The sequence below is a fragment of the Strigops habroptila genome, chromosome 8, assembly GCF_004027225.2.
Source record: "Strigops habroptila isolate Jane chromosome 8, bStrHab1.2.pri, whole genome shotgun sequence".
NCBI classification, from domain to species: Eukaryota; Metazoa; Chordata; class Aves; order Psittaciformes; family Psittacidae; genus Strigops; species Strigops habroptila.
This window is the reverse complement of record NC_044284.2, coordinates 61,981,122-61,996,133: the sequence shown is the minus strand read 5'-3', so window position 1 is coordinate 61,996,133 and position 15,012 is coordinate 61,981,122. Positions and strand designations below refer to the sequence as shown.

Genomic DNA, 15,012 nt, shown 5'->3' with positions numbered 1-15,012 from the left:
CTTGCATGTGGCTTCTACCACTCTGCGCCCGCAGGGAAGGTATCCCGGCTGAGGGCATGGCCACCACCCGAGGGCAGGGCCAAGCAGGTAACACAGGAAGAAAGCAGTTCATTAACGCGCCCGTCTGTAAAGACCCGAGGAATGCTTCAGTAGCTTTGCGGCGGCCTAGGAAACGTTTGTATCGCTGTCGGGCGCTCAAACGCTATCGCGATATAGCAGGTCCGCCCCGTTCTTCCCCTCAGGCGGCCAGCGCCTGCGTCACGTGCCCGCCTCCTCACCCAATCCGCTCCCGGCCAGCCAATTCAAACCGCGGGGCGGCGGCGGCCGTTGGGCTGACGGGCGGCGGGAGGGGCAGGGCGGGAGCGGGGCCCGCCCGCCGCGGGGCCGGAGGGGCAGTGCTGACCGCCATGGAGACCCGGCCCGCGGCCCCGGCGCCCTACCGCGCCACCAAGCTGGTGAGGACGGCGCGCCGGGGCAGCCCGGTGGTGCTCGGGGCGGGAGGTGGGCGGCTGCCGTGGTGCCGGGGCTCTCCCTCACGGGTAAAGCACAAATTAATGTTAGCCGCTCCGGACCCCCGCGGGCAGGGGGGTTCCGGCGCGCCCGGAGCACCGCGTGGGCGCGGTGTCTGCTGTGGGGAGCCGGCTGCGGGGGGAGCCCGGCTGCGGGCCCTGCGGCAGAGAGGGCTGTGGCAGAGCCTTGCTTACTGAAACTGGGTGACAGCTTAGGAAGGAGCCTGCTGATTGCAGTGTGGCATCTAATTTTGTGCGAGGAAAGGGAGAGGAGTTTAAAACTGGACTTTCTGTGCCCTGGCAGCTGGGTTCACCCCCCGCCTGACGGCTGCGGTGGTTTGACAGCGCCTCAGGAACCCGAGCTGATGTAAATGATGGGCAATGAGCAGACGCAGTCAATAAAACTCGGTGTGTTTGTGAAACTAACCTTATTCTCAGAGAAGAACGAGATAAAAACCTAAATGAAATGTTTATGTATTTTTTAGTCTGAACTTTAACGTTTCTGTAGTGATACTGCTACATTAGGTAGGTCAAGGGAGGGGATTCTGCCCCTCTGCTGCGCTCTAGGGAGACCCCCCCTGCAGTCCTGATCCAGCTCTGGGGCAACAGCACAAGAGGGACGTGGAGCTGCTGGAGCAAGGCCAGAGGAGGCCCCGGAGCTGCTGCGAGGGCTGGAGCAGCTCTGCTCTGGAGCCAGGCTGAGAGAGCTGGGCTGGGGCAGCCTGGAGAAGAGAAGGCTCCTGAAGGGGAGACCTTAGAGCAGCTCCAGTGCCTAAAGGGGCTCCAGGAAACCTGGAGAGGGGCTTTGGACAAGGGCCTGTAGGGACAGGCCAAGGGGAATGGCTTTAACCTGCCAGAGGGGAGACTGAGATGAGCTCTGAGGCAGAAGCTCTTCCCTGTGAGGGTGCTGAGGCGCTGGCACAGACTTTTCCCAGAGAAGCTGTGGCTGCCCCATCCCTGGCAGTGTTCAAGGCCAGGTTGGACACAGGGGCTTGGAGCAACCTGCTCTAGTGGAAGGTGTCCCTGCCCATGGCAGGGGTTGGAACTGGAGGAGCTTTATGGTCCCTTCCAACCCAAGTCATTCTATGATTGCTTAGTATAACTATCAATATTTCTTAGTATTAAGGTTGTGGTTTCATTTATATGCTTATTAATGTAATACTGTATTAGTTGATACTTACAATGATCAATTTCAGGCTTTGATCTTGCATTCTTTCCTTGTTTGTTTCTCATGCAGTGGAATGAAATTACAAAGTATTTCCGAGCAGGCATGCCACTAAGGAAACACAGGCAGCATTTCAAGAGACATGGAAGCTGTTTCACTGCATCAGAAGCTGTAGACTGGCTCCATGAAGTGCTAAGGAATAACAGTAACTTTGGTCCTGAAGTTACTAGGCAGCAGACTATTCAGTTATTAAGAAAGTTTCTCAAGAATCACGTAATTGAAGATATTAAAGGGAGATGGGGATCTGAAAGCTTAGAAGACAACAGTGCACTATACAGGTACTGGAATACAGAGCTCTTCAGGTTGAGAATTTTATTTCAAAATAGTTATGTTCACATTCACAAAAATGTCTGGCTTTTGGTTGAGCAGTTCAGCCATACATTTATCACTAGCACCATTTTGCTCCACTCACTGTTTATTTTACTCTGATTTGCACTATAAACCATACATCCTATGTGCTGAGGGCTGTTTCCTTGCCTTTGTCTAGTCAGGTTTTTCACTGGCAGGCATGCACGCTGCGCTCAAGTGCTTTGGAGGGGAGCCAAAGAGAACTCACTGTATTAGCTCCATGCTGTGCTACCAGTCCTTTATTTATTCCTCTTGTACATTTTATAGAAAGCCAAGTGGGAAACAGCCTTGAACTCAGCCTATCCTAAGTTCTGAAGTTAAAGGTATCAATGATCCTCACTTCTCAAATTCTGGTCTCAGCGCAAATATCTGAGTATCTTCAGCTTGACTTTGGAATCAACAAAAGTGGCCCAAAGCTAATTTATAATATAATTTTAAACAGTGTTCTAAAGAACACTGTTCATTTCCTGGATCTCTTTGGAATCTTATGGAATCACCCTAGTATGGAATCAGGGTATGGCTTTGCTTAAACAATTTCTTATGTTTCTAATCTAGTCTAAATGTGTTTAACATCTTTTCTATTCATTACAGATTTCCTGCAACATCTCCAGTTAAACCTCTACCAAGTCCATGCTCACAAAAAGAGAACTTGGAAAACTTCTCTAGAGACAAAGAAAGACTTTTTAAACTGCCACATTTATCCAGGAGAGCTTTTAAAAGGCATGAGTTACTACAGTCTCTGGTAATAACTTCTGTTTCTTACATGTTTATAGTTGCCATGTATTTCTTTTGTTCTTTAACAAATAAAACTGGAAGAAATCACCTCTTAGTGACACTGTTCCATTGTGTCATCTTCTAGCTGAAGAAATAAATTGGTAGGTTCTTTTAGACAGTGTAATAGAACATTTATATATAACCATGACAGAAAGATACAGCTATATTTTATAATGAAGTGTCTTGGTGATGTATGCTGTTTCTCTTCAATGTGCAAAAAGAGGTTTTATTAAATAACCTGTAAATATTCAAACAAAGTACATACTTGTAAAATCATAGCTGTGACTGTAACGTGGCATTTTTGAGATGCTGGCAGCAAGTGAAAGGGTTTATGCAATTGACACTCTTAAAACTATATGGAGTTGTTCTAAACTTATTGGCAGGGTTTTTTTGGGAAGAGGCGTGGGGGGTAGATTGTAATTAATGCAGCCATGTTACTTAGAAAGGTCATTTCACACCCACAAACACCCCTATTGAAGTATAGGGCTTATTTTATGATCTGAGATTATAAGAGTTTTGGGTCATCAGTATGGGAGGGTTTTGTTTTCTTTTGGATTGTTTGGTTGGTTTTGTTTCCTTCAGTGCAGTATTATCCCTGCTACCTTTTAAGTTGCTGACTCCTGAGTTGATCAGGTCTTTCTTCGTGGTGTCCTCTTCTGGTTTTCAGTTGGGCATGCTTACATTGCAGTGCAGGGACTGGTAAGGTTGAAGGATTTCCATGTTATGTACAATGCCCTATACTTCTGAGACTAATTTTTACTTAATCTTGAATTATCTTAAGAGGCTTCTTTATCTTATGGCACAAACTACTCATTTTCAGGAAAATTTAGAAAAAACAAAGCCTGATAGAATAGAAGAAAACGAGGAAGACACGCTGCATAGGAAGGAAATAAGCCAGGAATATGTGAAAGAAACTTGGAGAAATATCATTCTAATACAGTGAGTAACACATTATAAAAAGCAGCTTCTTGGGTATATGCTTTGTGTGTGTAATGGCCTGATCAAGCTTTTGGCTTGCAAACTTTTCTTGAATCTTTAAAACTATGTTTTAACTTGAATTTTTTTACTATTGTTTACAGATGCTTTCTAATGTATTTATTAACATTGGATTGTTGCTTTTAAGAAATTAATCGGAATCTTATAATTCTGGTGTTAAAATATGTTGTATGAACCATAGAGGCTCTTTCCTGGTCATTTCTTGGTGTTTGTCCTAGGGAAAAGTGTGTCCTCAAGTTGTACTTCTAGAAGTGAGAATGTATTAAATGGCAAACTAGCCTGTGAAGGAACTGTTGTTTGAGTAGACATGAGAAGAACTTGTTTTCATTCATTACTTGTAAACCTTTTAGACAACATCTGCTCTCTTATTGCCCACAGTTTGCAAACCATTTTAGGCCTCCCATCTTTGGAAGAAGTTCTTCAGCCAGCACAGATCATTCCTGAGTATGTCATATACAACATGACTAACACGAGCAAACATGGTGTTGTGATTCTGCAGAACAAATCAGGTACAATTTCTTTTCCCTGGTTTTGGTTAAAGATTCCATATGGCCTCATTACAACAAACAATAAATAATAATTAAAGTAATATGTTTCATAGTCTGTCTCTTACACTTTTTTCCCCCAACTACAGTACAGTTAGGTATATTAGTCTAGAAGGTTTTGCAGGTTTATTGCATTCACTTTTAAATCATATGTGTAGCAATACTTAAAATTAGTTCCAAATTTGATCTCTTGTATTTGGGGTATTAATACATGTGTGCCATTATTTGTATTCCTTATTAAGTCTTTGAGGTTGTGTATAAATAATGTGTATGTGTGCTTATTTCAGAAGACCTCCCCCACTGGGTGTTGTCAGCTATGAAGTGCCTCGCATACTGTAAGTTACTAAATACCTCTTAACCTCTTTTGAGAGTTGAAAGTGAAATATACTTGCAAGTTAAGATCGATCGTGATGTTTCATTTGGAAATTCACGTAATCTAAGTGCTTTGATATGCTGAGAAGCAATGACAGCAATCCATAGCAAATCGTTGCACAGAAATGTAACCTAAAGGAGTTAACACGTTGAAGATGTTACATTTCAGGTAATCGAGGTATCAGTCCTTTAGTCTAGCTACTAATCCTGCTTTTAGGCTGCATCATCTGCATATGACTTTTAGCAGGGTGAACTGACTACAAATCAGTGGAAGAAGAGGGGCTTCAGTGTTCCTTAATCCAAGAAACTTGCAGTAGAATTAATTGCCTCTGTAAGCTTTCAGTGGAAGCATCCTATCCAAGGCTATGGAAAAGCTAAGCAGTGTTTGTAACAAAAATAATTCCTATTAACAAAGAGTCAGGCAGGGAGAAAACTAGTGGTTGGGCAAAACCTGTGTGTAGTTTCTTCTAATGCAGTTTTTCAGGGGTAAAAGGGACTTTCTTTTTCTAGTTACAGCCTTTGAGCTGCACTAAAACAGTTCTTACGTTTCATATTAGACTGAGGAAGCCAATTCACAGAAAATCAGTTTCTATTTGTCTTAGAAGAAAGCAAACAAACTTTTGCAAAGGGTTTGAGATAAAATGCTCCTATCACTAGCTTTTTAGTCTGCTAAATTTGACGTGACAGCGAGAAGAAAGAGTTCTGCTCACTTTTCCTGGATCCTGGACTTGGACTCTAGCTCCTCTGGTACCTCCTTATCTACCTCCCCATCTTTTTCTCCAAATACTTATGCTTAAAACCCTGTCAAACACCTTTTAAAGTTACAGTTCAGCTGTGGAAAATTAAGGTCCTCAGTGTCTTACGAATTACTGCCTAGTAGATGACGTGGATTTTTCAAGTCAGACATTTTAGCTGTGAAACATGTTTTGTGACAACTGAACTTCCATTGTCTGCATACCAAGGGTCACTTATCCCTTGTTTTGGTATTAATGTATGAAATACCAAGCAGCAAAACTGGAAGTGGTTGCAACTTAGAGAAACTTGGTGCTGCTGGTTTGTTTTCTTTGTGTATTTGCTTAAAAGTAAAATGTAGAAAGGCACGATGTTAAATCTTAAACTTCAGAAAAGAAGAATCAGTTACCAAAGGCATCAGCGTATGTGTACTTGAGCAGCTGCCTTGGAACTACTGGGAAAGTATTTACTGTGGAGTAATACAATTAACACAGGTTTTCACTCATTGAGGAGGGAAAAATACTTTCATAGAGAACCTGATGAAGTTTAGTTTCTGATGGCTCAGTCTGATGTGGATTCTCTTGCTAAAGGAGTGCGTTTGTTTTTTAGCAAGTGCTGCAGCAGACCTGTGTGGTGCTAACAGTCTTTCTCCTTTACAGTACCATTGATTTTTATGAAACTTCAAAGAATCTAATGGTCTTTGAGGCTTCTTTTGTCAGATGTGTTTGAAATTGTTACAAACACCTACAGATCACCATTCTGTAAGCTTTGCATCCCTGTGAAGCAGATTCTGAAAAGATTCTGGAGAAGAGAGGACAATTAGAGTGACTTTTTTTTCTTTCCTTTTTTCCCCCCAAAACTGCCTCTTTACATGTCTAACAGTTAGATGAGTGCCTCTCAAATGAAGTCAGAGATTATGAGCTTTTTATCTGTGTGCTTGCTCTGTTGTTTAGCTCTTGCCCCTTTTCCTGGCAGTCTCCTTCATTAGCTCCCTGCAAAGCTATACCATGGTTAGATGGCATGGGTCTTACATCTGTGTGTGAATCTGGCAGCTTAGTGGAACTGTAGTGGGGTCCATGCAGGGTTAGTGTGTCTTCACAAGTTCAGTTTGCCGCATACACTCTTGTGAAAATGACCCTTTTGGTTCTTATTCAACATCTCCCTTTTCTTCAACTGCATTCCCCAAAAAATAGAGCCTCTTACATGAAGAGCACTAGTAGGAAAAGCAGGACAGGGAAGAGCTTGGTGAGTGGATTTAAATCAGAGTGGAAAATACAGCTGAGCGCTGGTCTCTGAGCTTTTCAATACCTTAATCTCCACATCAGTCCTGTACTTAGAACTAATAAATAGGTCTTTGTGGGTTGGAAACAGCAAGCAAGCTTCCTGGGCTTTTGAATTCTCAATTTCTAATTTGAGTGAATTAGTTCAAGTGGAGACTTTATCTCTGCAGCTGCCAGCTATACTGTAACCAAATGATTTAAGGCAATAGTTACTTTGCAGAGTGAAAACTGGAAGTGTTTATACTGTAGGGGGAATACTACATTTTTAGTGTATAGTAATGTGATTATGATTATAAAGATTGATTGTATCAAAAGTTGAATCTTCCCTGGTTCCATGGGTAACTTAAACAGCCATCTCCTAATTCATTAGAATTGGCTTTGTAAGGTAGCTGACTTTATTTGTAGGAGCTCAGTGGAGTATGATAACATCAGGGTTAACAGTTTTATGCCGTGTCAAATTTTATTCCTACCAGAAACACTTTTGTTTGTTCCTTTGCTGTCTGTAGCCACACAGGCAAGGTTTAGCAACCAGGTCTCTTAAGTTACCGGATTGCTCATCTGTCCATGTCTGAATAAACTCAGTTGTGTGTAGCTGTGATTTACCATGGGCTTAGTGATGAACAAAAGTCTCTTGGTGGACCTTTTCAGCAGATGAGCTGATAAACGGAGCTCCCTGCAAAGGGAAAGTGCTGTCAGTGTCTTCTTTGGCAGTGTTCAAGGCCAGGTTGGACATAGGGGCTTGGAGCAACCTGCTCTAGTGGAAGGTGTCCCTGCCCGTGGCAGGGGGTTGGAACTGGATGAGCTTTAAGGTGTCTTCTGACCCGAACTGTTCTGTGACTATGACTCTGGCCTGTGCATAAAGCAATGTGTATATATCAGCTGGTTCTCAGCTTGTGCATTCTTCAAAGTTAGCTATAGCATGAGTTTCTTCTTGATCTAGAAGCTAGAGCTCCCTGTGGGAGAACTGGGATTACTGTAGTTTGGAAATGAAGAAAAATACTGAGAGTTCATTATTATTTTGCTGAGGAGCCTATAAAGAGTATAAATAAGTTTTCATTTATTTTCTTGGTGTGGAACAGCTGGTTGAAACTGAGCGCAACTCTTCAGTGGCTACGTAGAATCTTTTACACTATTTTCACTTAAAAATGATAGAGTGCTGAACTAAAAATATTTACATGTTGCTGACATGATTCTTTCCTTGTGAAACAGTCCTTCCTACAAGAATAAACCTGTATTTATTTTTTAAAAAACTAATTTTTATAATGAAATTGTGAAAATTTGTGTGTGAATTTTCTTTCTTCACCTCTTTTTAGGGCCTAGAAATAATGACATGAGCCAAGCAACTTACAGTGGGTTTGAGCGCGATGTGTTCCGAACGGTTGCTGATTACTTTCTCAATCTCCCTGAGCCATTGCTTACTTTTGAATACTATGAACTTTTCGTTAATATTTTAGGTATGTATGAATTGAGAAGTAATCAGTGCAAGCTGTAAGTTTGATATCAACTGGGGAACAAATCTGTACTTCAAAGTTTGGCAGCTTGAATCTGAGGAAGATCATCAATGCTGTCATTCTGTATTACAGTATTAATGGACATACAGTTCTGTCTCATAATTCCCTGTGTAAATTGCTGTCTGAGCTAACATTCTAAATATGCAATAACCATAATCTAAAAATACGTGCTCGTTCTGTCTGTCCCTCACGATTGCAGTGTGTTAACTTTCTTCTTGCATGGTCATTGTTACATCACTTTTGGACTGAGCTAATTTCTTCTTAGGTTTTACTAACAGAGTCAACCATAAATTAGTGTCTTATATTTGTTGTCTTCTGCTCAGTTAGCATCTTTCTTTCTGAACTTGTTCATTTTTCATACCACTTGCATCTTAACTTATATTTCATTTTCTGATAGTTATGTGTGGCTACATCACAATTCCAGATATATGCAGTGGAAAACATTCTGTCCAAGATGAGAAATGTGACTCGCAACCTTCAAAAGCTCTTCACTTGAACTCTTTCAAATCAACTGAGTGTCTTCTCCTAAGCCTGCTTCGCAAAGAGCCTGACAAAAACCAGAAAGAATGTGAAGTTTCCATGAAGTGTTCTTCAGGAGAGCTAACTGTACCAAAACAATGTGCAAAGAAACTGTGGCAGCATAAACAGACACATAAACAAGATAGTTCTGCCAATCTAACAGGAGGAAGCTGTCAAAATCTTTCAGGATTCAGGAATGAACAAGTTCCACCTCAGACATTTAGGACAAGGTGTTACTCTTTGGAAAGAATTGGAGATGCTCCTTCAAGTGTATGTAATAAAGGAGGATCTGATTCCCTCAGGCAAAGTGATGTGAACACCATCCTGGGCACAAGAAATGGAAAACGATCGCTGCCCTATGGGCATAAAGCTAATTCTGTGTTTGAGCTTGGTTTTGATAACACAGGTCAAGACCAAACCCATGGTATCAAAAGAGTGTCTGCCTCAGCTCTTCAGGATAAAGAGCTATTTATTGAAGATCATGGATTGAAGCAAATACACGGGTCTCTGAGTTTACTTGGCAAGAGGAACTCCAAAAGTTGTGCTAGTATTAATATGCCAGTTGCTGAAATCACAGTAAAGCCAAGTTCTCAACTTTGTGGGCAAGGAAAACCAAATAGCTGTGGTGTGGCTACTTCAGCGGACATCAGGACTGAGGTTTCTGATACCACCATCAAAAAGAGGCTCTGCAAAAGTACCACAGAACTCTCAGAATGCTCTTTCACTCACTCTTCTTATATGTTGACTGGCACGCAAAGTAAGATGGCTTTCTAAGGCATGTTGTATTGGCTTATTGTGTTGGCAAACTAATCTCTGCTTCCTTAATCTTTGGCACTGATGCAAGGGTATTTTTTGATATGTGTATAACATGATCTGTGGGTTTTTAAAAGCATCTGGTTGCTAAACTGCACCATTTAAAGGTAGCCCTTTGTACCTCTCTAACAAATAGTAGCGGGTAGTATCTTTGGAGTCCGAAACTTGATGTGTCAGTAATTCACATTCCTGTTGAGGTAAGTGGTAAGTAATTCTGACCTGGACACTAAGAGTGAGGCAGGGAACTTGCACAGACCTGCCTGGTGGAGGAGATGTCTTTTTCTGGCCTTTGAAACACAGTTTCTAGAAATACTTCTGGGAGTAACATTAGTGTCATTGTATCAGTAGTTTATCGTGATGAAGCAAGTTGAAGATGACCGCGCACAAAAAGGCCACAGAACTATGTAGTATGTTACAGCTGATTTCTATGAAACATAGACTGTCATCATTGGATAATGACACTGGCACAGGATGCCCAGAGAAGCTGTGGCTGCCCCATCCCTGGCAGTGTTCAAGGCCAGGTTGGACACAGGGGCTTGGAGCAACCTGCTCTAGTGGAAGGTGTCCCTGCCTGTGGCAGGGGTTAGAACTGGATGAGCTTTAAGGTCTCTGCCAACACAAACCACGCTGGGATTCTGTGATCACAGAAAAAGAAATTTCTTGTACTGAAATTAAAATATCCTGAAAGTTGGCTCAAATCTTAATGAGATCTGTCTGTGCAATTAACTTTTAGATCTTCTTCAGCCTCATTTAGAAAGAATTGCTGTTGAAGCACTGCAGATATGCTGTTTGTTGCTTCCACCACCAAACCGTAGGAAGATTCAGCTCCTGATGCGCATGATCTCTCGGATGAGTGAGAACGTGGATATGCCGCGACTGCATGATGCCATGGGCACACGCTCTCTGGTAAGAGATCAGTGCAGTGTATCTGTTGGTTTAAGGGTACTGCTGAGAATACTGGCAATGTTTTGTACTTGATGTTCTTGTCTCATTGCAATTAAATAGTGCAGTTAAATTAAATAGGCTTTTCATCTCCAGAATGTTTAGCAAAATCTGGCTTGAAACAAGCACTTTCTTGTCCGCATCCTAATATATTTCAAATATCTGTGTTGGTTTTGTTTGCTTCGGGAGGAGAAGGGACATAATTTCTTAAAGAAATGCAAGTGATTTAGTCTGATTTCTCACCCAGCTGCCATTCGACTTAGAAGGTGTTGGCAAAGTGTCTGTAGAAAGTCTTAGGCTAAAATTTGTATATGTGAAGCTAGGACAAAAACAGTTCCAAAGAAGTCAATTTTCTGCCTAGTGAGTTTAAAGACTAAGTTCAAGGTCTGAATTTAAGCTTTCATTGCAACAACTAAAGAGTTTTTGTCAAAAGCTGTGAAAAGAAGTGTTTAAAGCTATTTAAAACAGGACCTTGGTGTACATTAGATGTTGGTTAGGCTGGTTCTGCAGGGTTTTTTATGTCACTTGTCCTGAGAGGGCTGAGTGAAGATGTACACTTTCCTACAGGGTAAGACTTCTATTATTACCTCTTTAAAATATGCATTAATTGAAATTACTGTTCAAAAAAAAGGGCAAGTCTAATGTTATAAGAAGTTACTTTATTTCAGATGAGGAAAACATTCTCATCAGTTTTCCTCCTCTCTTGACCAGCAGTGCACACAAGAGATTGCCACAAAAGCTGGCATTGCAGAATGCACTGTGTAGACTGGAAAGAAGGCAAATCCCTCAACTGCATGCACTAACCATCTGCTAAACACTTGTAGATGATCCAGACCTTTTCTCGCTGCGTGCTGTGCTGTGCAGAAGAAGTGGATCTCGATGAGCTGCTCTCTACACGATTAGTTTCGTTTCTAATGGACCACCAACAAGAAATATTTAAAGTACCCACTTACCTGCAGGTTGCGGTGCGAGATCACATCGAACACATGAAGATGGCTCAGGTTGGTGGCAGGTTCATTTGTTGATTGCAGAGTGTTTGTTACTTATGAAGGTGGGATGGGAAAACTCCAAATGAAATCACTATTTTGAATGCAAACTTGCACTAAACTTGGTGCAGTCATAGATACTAGCTACGTTACCGTGTTCAACAACGTGAGATGTTGCTGTAAGTTATCATGCCTGGGTGTTTGCTAGGTACCTTCTTACTGACACAGTACATAATTGAGTTTATACAGTCTCCCTCTTCAACTCTTCTTCCAGTGCAAATACCCAAAGGAAGAAATTTGTGCCATATTGCCAACATATTCATACTGCAAACAAATCACTCCTCAGGAGTTTGAAGAACAAAAGGTTTCTACCTCTCAAGCTGCAGTAGCAGAGCTCTTGGAGAACATTATCAAAGATAAGAACTTGTCTGTGAAAGACAAGAAGAAAAAGTTGAAACAGGTAAGAAACTTGGTGCATATTTAATCTACTTAGGGAAATGCTGTTGCAAGGGAAGGATCTTGGTCACTAGATCCTGGTACCCTTTAAGAGGTTGATCTCTTCACAATCCTGAAACATTCCTTTCTATGGAATTACCTTTGAGTTTTGTAACATATATGTCACTCAAGATTATTTGGCACTTCTGTGGCCTTCTAACATACTGCCTAATCCTAAAGCTGAAATACGGCAGTTCTGGCAGGATTTAATACTGGAGGGGGTTTTTCCTCTTTTGGAAAACCTTTGGCAAGTATTCCTGACCAATTGAATAGTATTGTGCTTGTCCTGGAATCTCCTGAGTGAGTCTTGTGACTCAAATTGGAAAAAGCAGCTTTTCAGGGCAAGCGCATTTCTTTCTTTGGTGCTCCTCCCCCAGCTTCTGCAACACTGACTTTCACGTGTGTTGTGAAAACCTTCTGATCCTGGAAAAGTGAAGGCTGGACTTGAATTCCTCAAGTTCATTAACACTTCCTGCATGTAAAGAAGAGTAGTTAATTACAATTGGTTAAAACTTGGAATAAGTAAGCAGTAAGAAGCGATACACAGCAGCACTAAAAGCAGATGAAGTGGGGAGGAAGGAAATCAACTAAAATCCTTTAATAGTAAAACCTGAAGTACATATTTACATTTTTTTTTTTAATGAGTTCCCACTAAAGTCCAGAGGCAGCTTATACTGTAAGGGCAATGTGTTAGTGAAGTTTATTTTTTTTATGTTCACAGAGCTGTACTATTTTAGTCTTGCCATTTGTGCTGGGACAGCTACTGGTGTGATAAATAACAATGGTTTGGAGCTGTTATTCAGGTTTGATACTTGGAATTGGGGAAAGCTAAATATATGGCACATTCTAGACAGTTACGTCCAACTTATATCAACACCCAAAGTTACAAATGGTGTAATTTTCCCTGGGTTGAATCCATCAGCAGGAAGCTTTGGCTGATGTATAGATGTATTTACTGTTAGTCTTTCCTTCCTGAGGCCTTCCATAGGAAACAGGCAGAATGTCAAAAACATGTCTGAAGCCAGATATCTTTGAGTTTTATTTCATAGAATCCTAGAATGGTTTGGGTTGGAAAGGACCTTAAGATCATCCAGTTCCAACCCCCTGCCATGGGCAGGGACACCTCACACTAGACCATGTCGCCCAAGGCCCCATCCATTAGCCTTGAACACTGCCAGGGACGGGGCAGCCACAGCTTCTCTGGGCACCCTGTGCCAGCGCCTCAGCACCCTCACAGGGAAGAGCTTCTGCCTCAGAGCTCGTCTCAGTCTCCCCTCTGGCAGGTTAAAGCCATTCCCCTTGTCCTGTCCCTACAGGCCCTTGTCCAAAGCCCCTCTCCAGGTTTCCTGGAGCCCCTTTAGGCACTGGAGCTGCTCTAAGGTCTCCCCTTCAGGAGCCTTCTCTTCTCCAGGTGGAATAAGTGCAAATCTCTCAGCCTGTCAAAATCCTTGGGGATCGTATGAGATGAGAAGCTTTTCTCATTTCAACCAAAGATGAAGTGCCTGACAAAGTTTGACTCATTGTGCATCACTTGTGAACTTGTAAGCACAAAGGGCTATGGCTTTGGTCAGGTGTCACAGCTGAGTTACTTTACATGCCAATAGCCTTGCTCCTCCTGCTGATGTGCATCCTCACGAGGTGATTCGTGCTCAGTCCTGCACAGGGGGAGTTTTTGGTGGAGTCTGATTTAATTTTTGCCATTGTGTTTCTAGTTCCAGAAGGAATACCCACTGATCTACCAGAACAGATTTCCAACTACAGAAAATGAAGCGGTGCTGCTTGAGAACAAACCTACCATCAAACAACCGATGCTTAGCTTAAGGAAACCCAGATTTCGTAGCCTAAGATATTAACTTAACCATACTTCAGCCGTGTATTTATTTGTTGGATGTATGTGTGAATGATGTACCAAAGGACACTCGCTGCAGAAATTCAGTGGTGGCTGTGTGTGGAGCAGGAAGAATTGTTTACATGGACACTGTGCTGAAAGGTGCCAAAATACCTTTTTTGTGTGTGTGTGCAGTAACTTTTGAATAACTAAGAGAGAAATATTTATCTGTTTACAAATTATTACAATATATTATGTTCAGTAAAAGAAGTGTGAAAATAAGCATGAAGCTATTAGTAACCAAAAACTGATACATGGTTTCCTTATGGGAAGCTGATGAGATGCGTATTGTTGTAACATTTTGCTGTCTGTTCAGGAATTTGTGCCATTTATCATAGGTTTTAATGTCTATGTTATGAATAAGTGCCTTCTTTTGTGTTCTCAAAATATTTGTCTTTAAACAAAACAATGTTCTTTGAGGTTGGGACTAATTTAGAAGTCAGTTCTGTTGTTTCCAATGGAGGCAATAATTCACCATAAATAAATGATTATCTGACTCCAAAAGTACTTCTGTTCATCTCATCTGTAAAATCCACATAAGCTTTTGTGTATTTATTTATAGTAGAACTCTTAGGTATGTTTCTGATATTTTCATGGAAAATTTATTTCAGATCTATTGGTATTCTTCCCAAAACAATGGAAGTGATGGATGATACATGAAGAGACAATAAATGCAGTCAGAAAACACTAAGTTTCCCTGTTTTGTTTCCACAGTTGAGCGTTTGCTTATTAATTCTGGTGTGGCCACGGCTCCCCTGCAAGAGTATAAATCTACTTGAGTAATTTGGAGAGAATAAATGAAAGTCTCTTCATAAAGAAGGTTCTGGATTAATGTTTAGACAGAGGTGCTCCAGGTAAAAAAAATAGGCAGTCTGAGCAGAGAATGTTGGTGTAGTACAGCAGAAAGATGGATGAGCCTTTAAGGATTCATTGAAATGTTGTTTATATCAACAGGATTTTCATTTTGGAAGGGCAATTTGGAGCTTGAGCTCTGCCATGAGAGCTATGGTTGTCACTGCTTTTAGTCTGGAAACACAATTGTTGTGTCCTGGAATGATTTTAAGTGATGTGTATGGT

The 15,012-nt window shown here is 41.6% G+C and overlaps 1 protein-coding gene across 2 annotated transcripts; it reads left to right on the top strand.

Moving 5' to 3' along the window:
• Positions 1-354: 354 nt before the first annotated feature.
• DEPDC1 (DEP domain containing 1) lies at positions 355-14,622 on the top strand. Of its 2 annotated transcripts, none has more exons than XM_030494090.1 (11): positions 355-455; positions 1,747-2,012; positions 2,674-2,824; positions 3,677-3,795; positions 4,231-4,361; positions 4,685-4,732; positions 8,690-9,568; positions 10,358-10,530; positions 11,391-11,567; positions 11,827-12,012; positions 13,760-14,622. In XM_030494090.1, exons 1-11 carry the CDS (start codon positions 408-410, stop codon positions 13,898-13,900), a joined length of 2,319 nt encoding a protein of 772 aa, XP_030349950.1. In that variant the 5' UTR covers positions 355-407; the 3' UTR covers positions 13,901-14,622. The 2 variants fall into 2 exon arrangements, with proteins under 2 accessions (XP_030349950.1, XP_030349951.1); XM_030494091.1 differs by lacking the exon at positions 8,690-9,568 and adding an exon at positions 8,095-8,235.
• Positions 14,623-15,012: the final 390 nt, after the last annotated feature.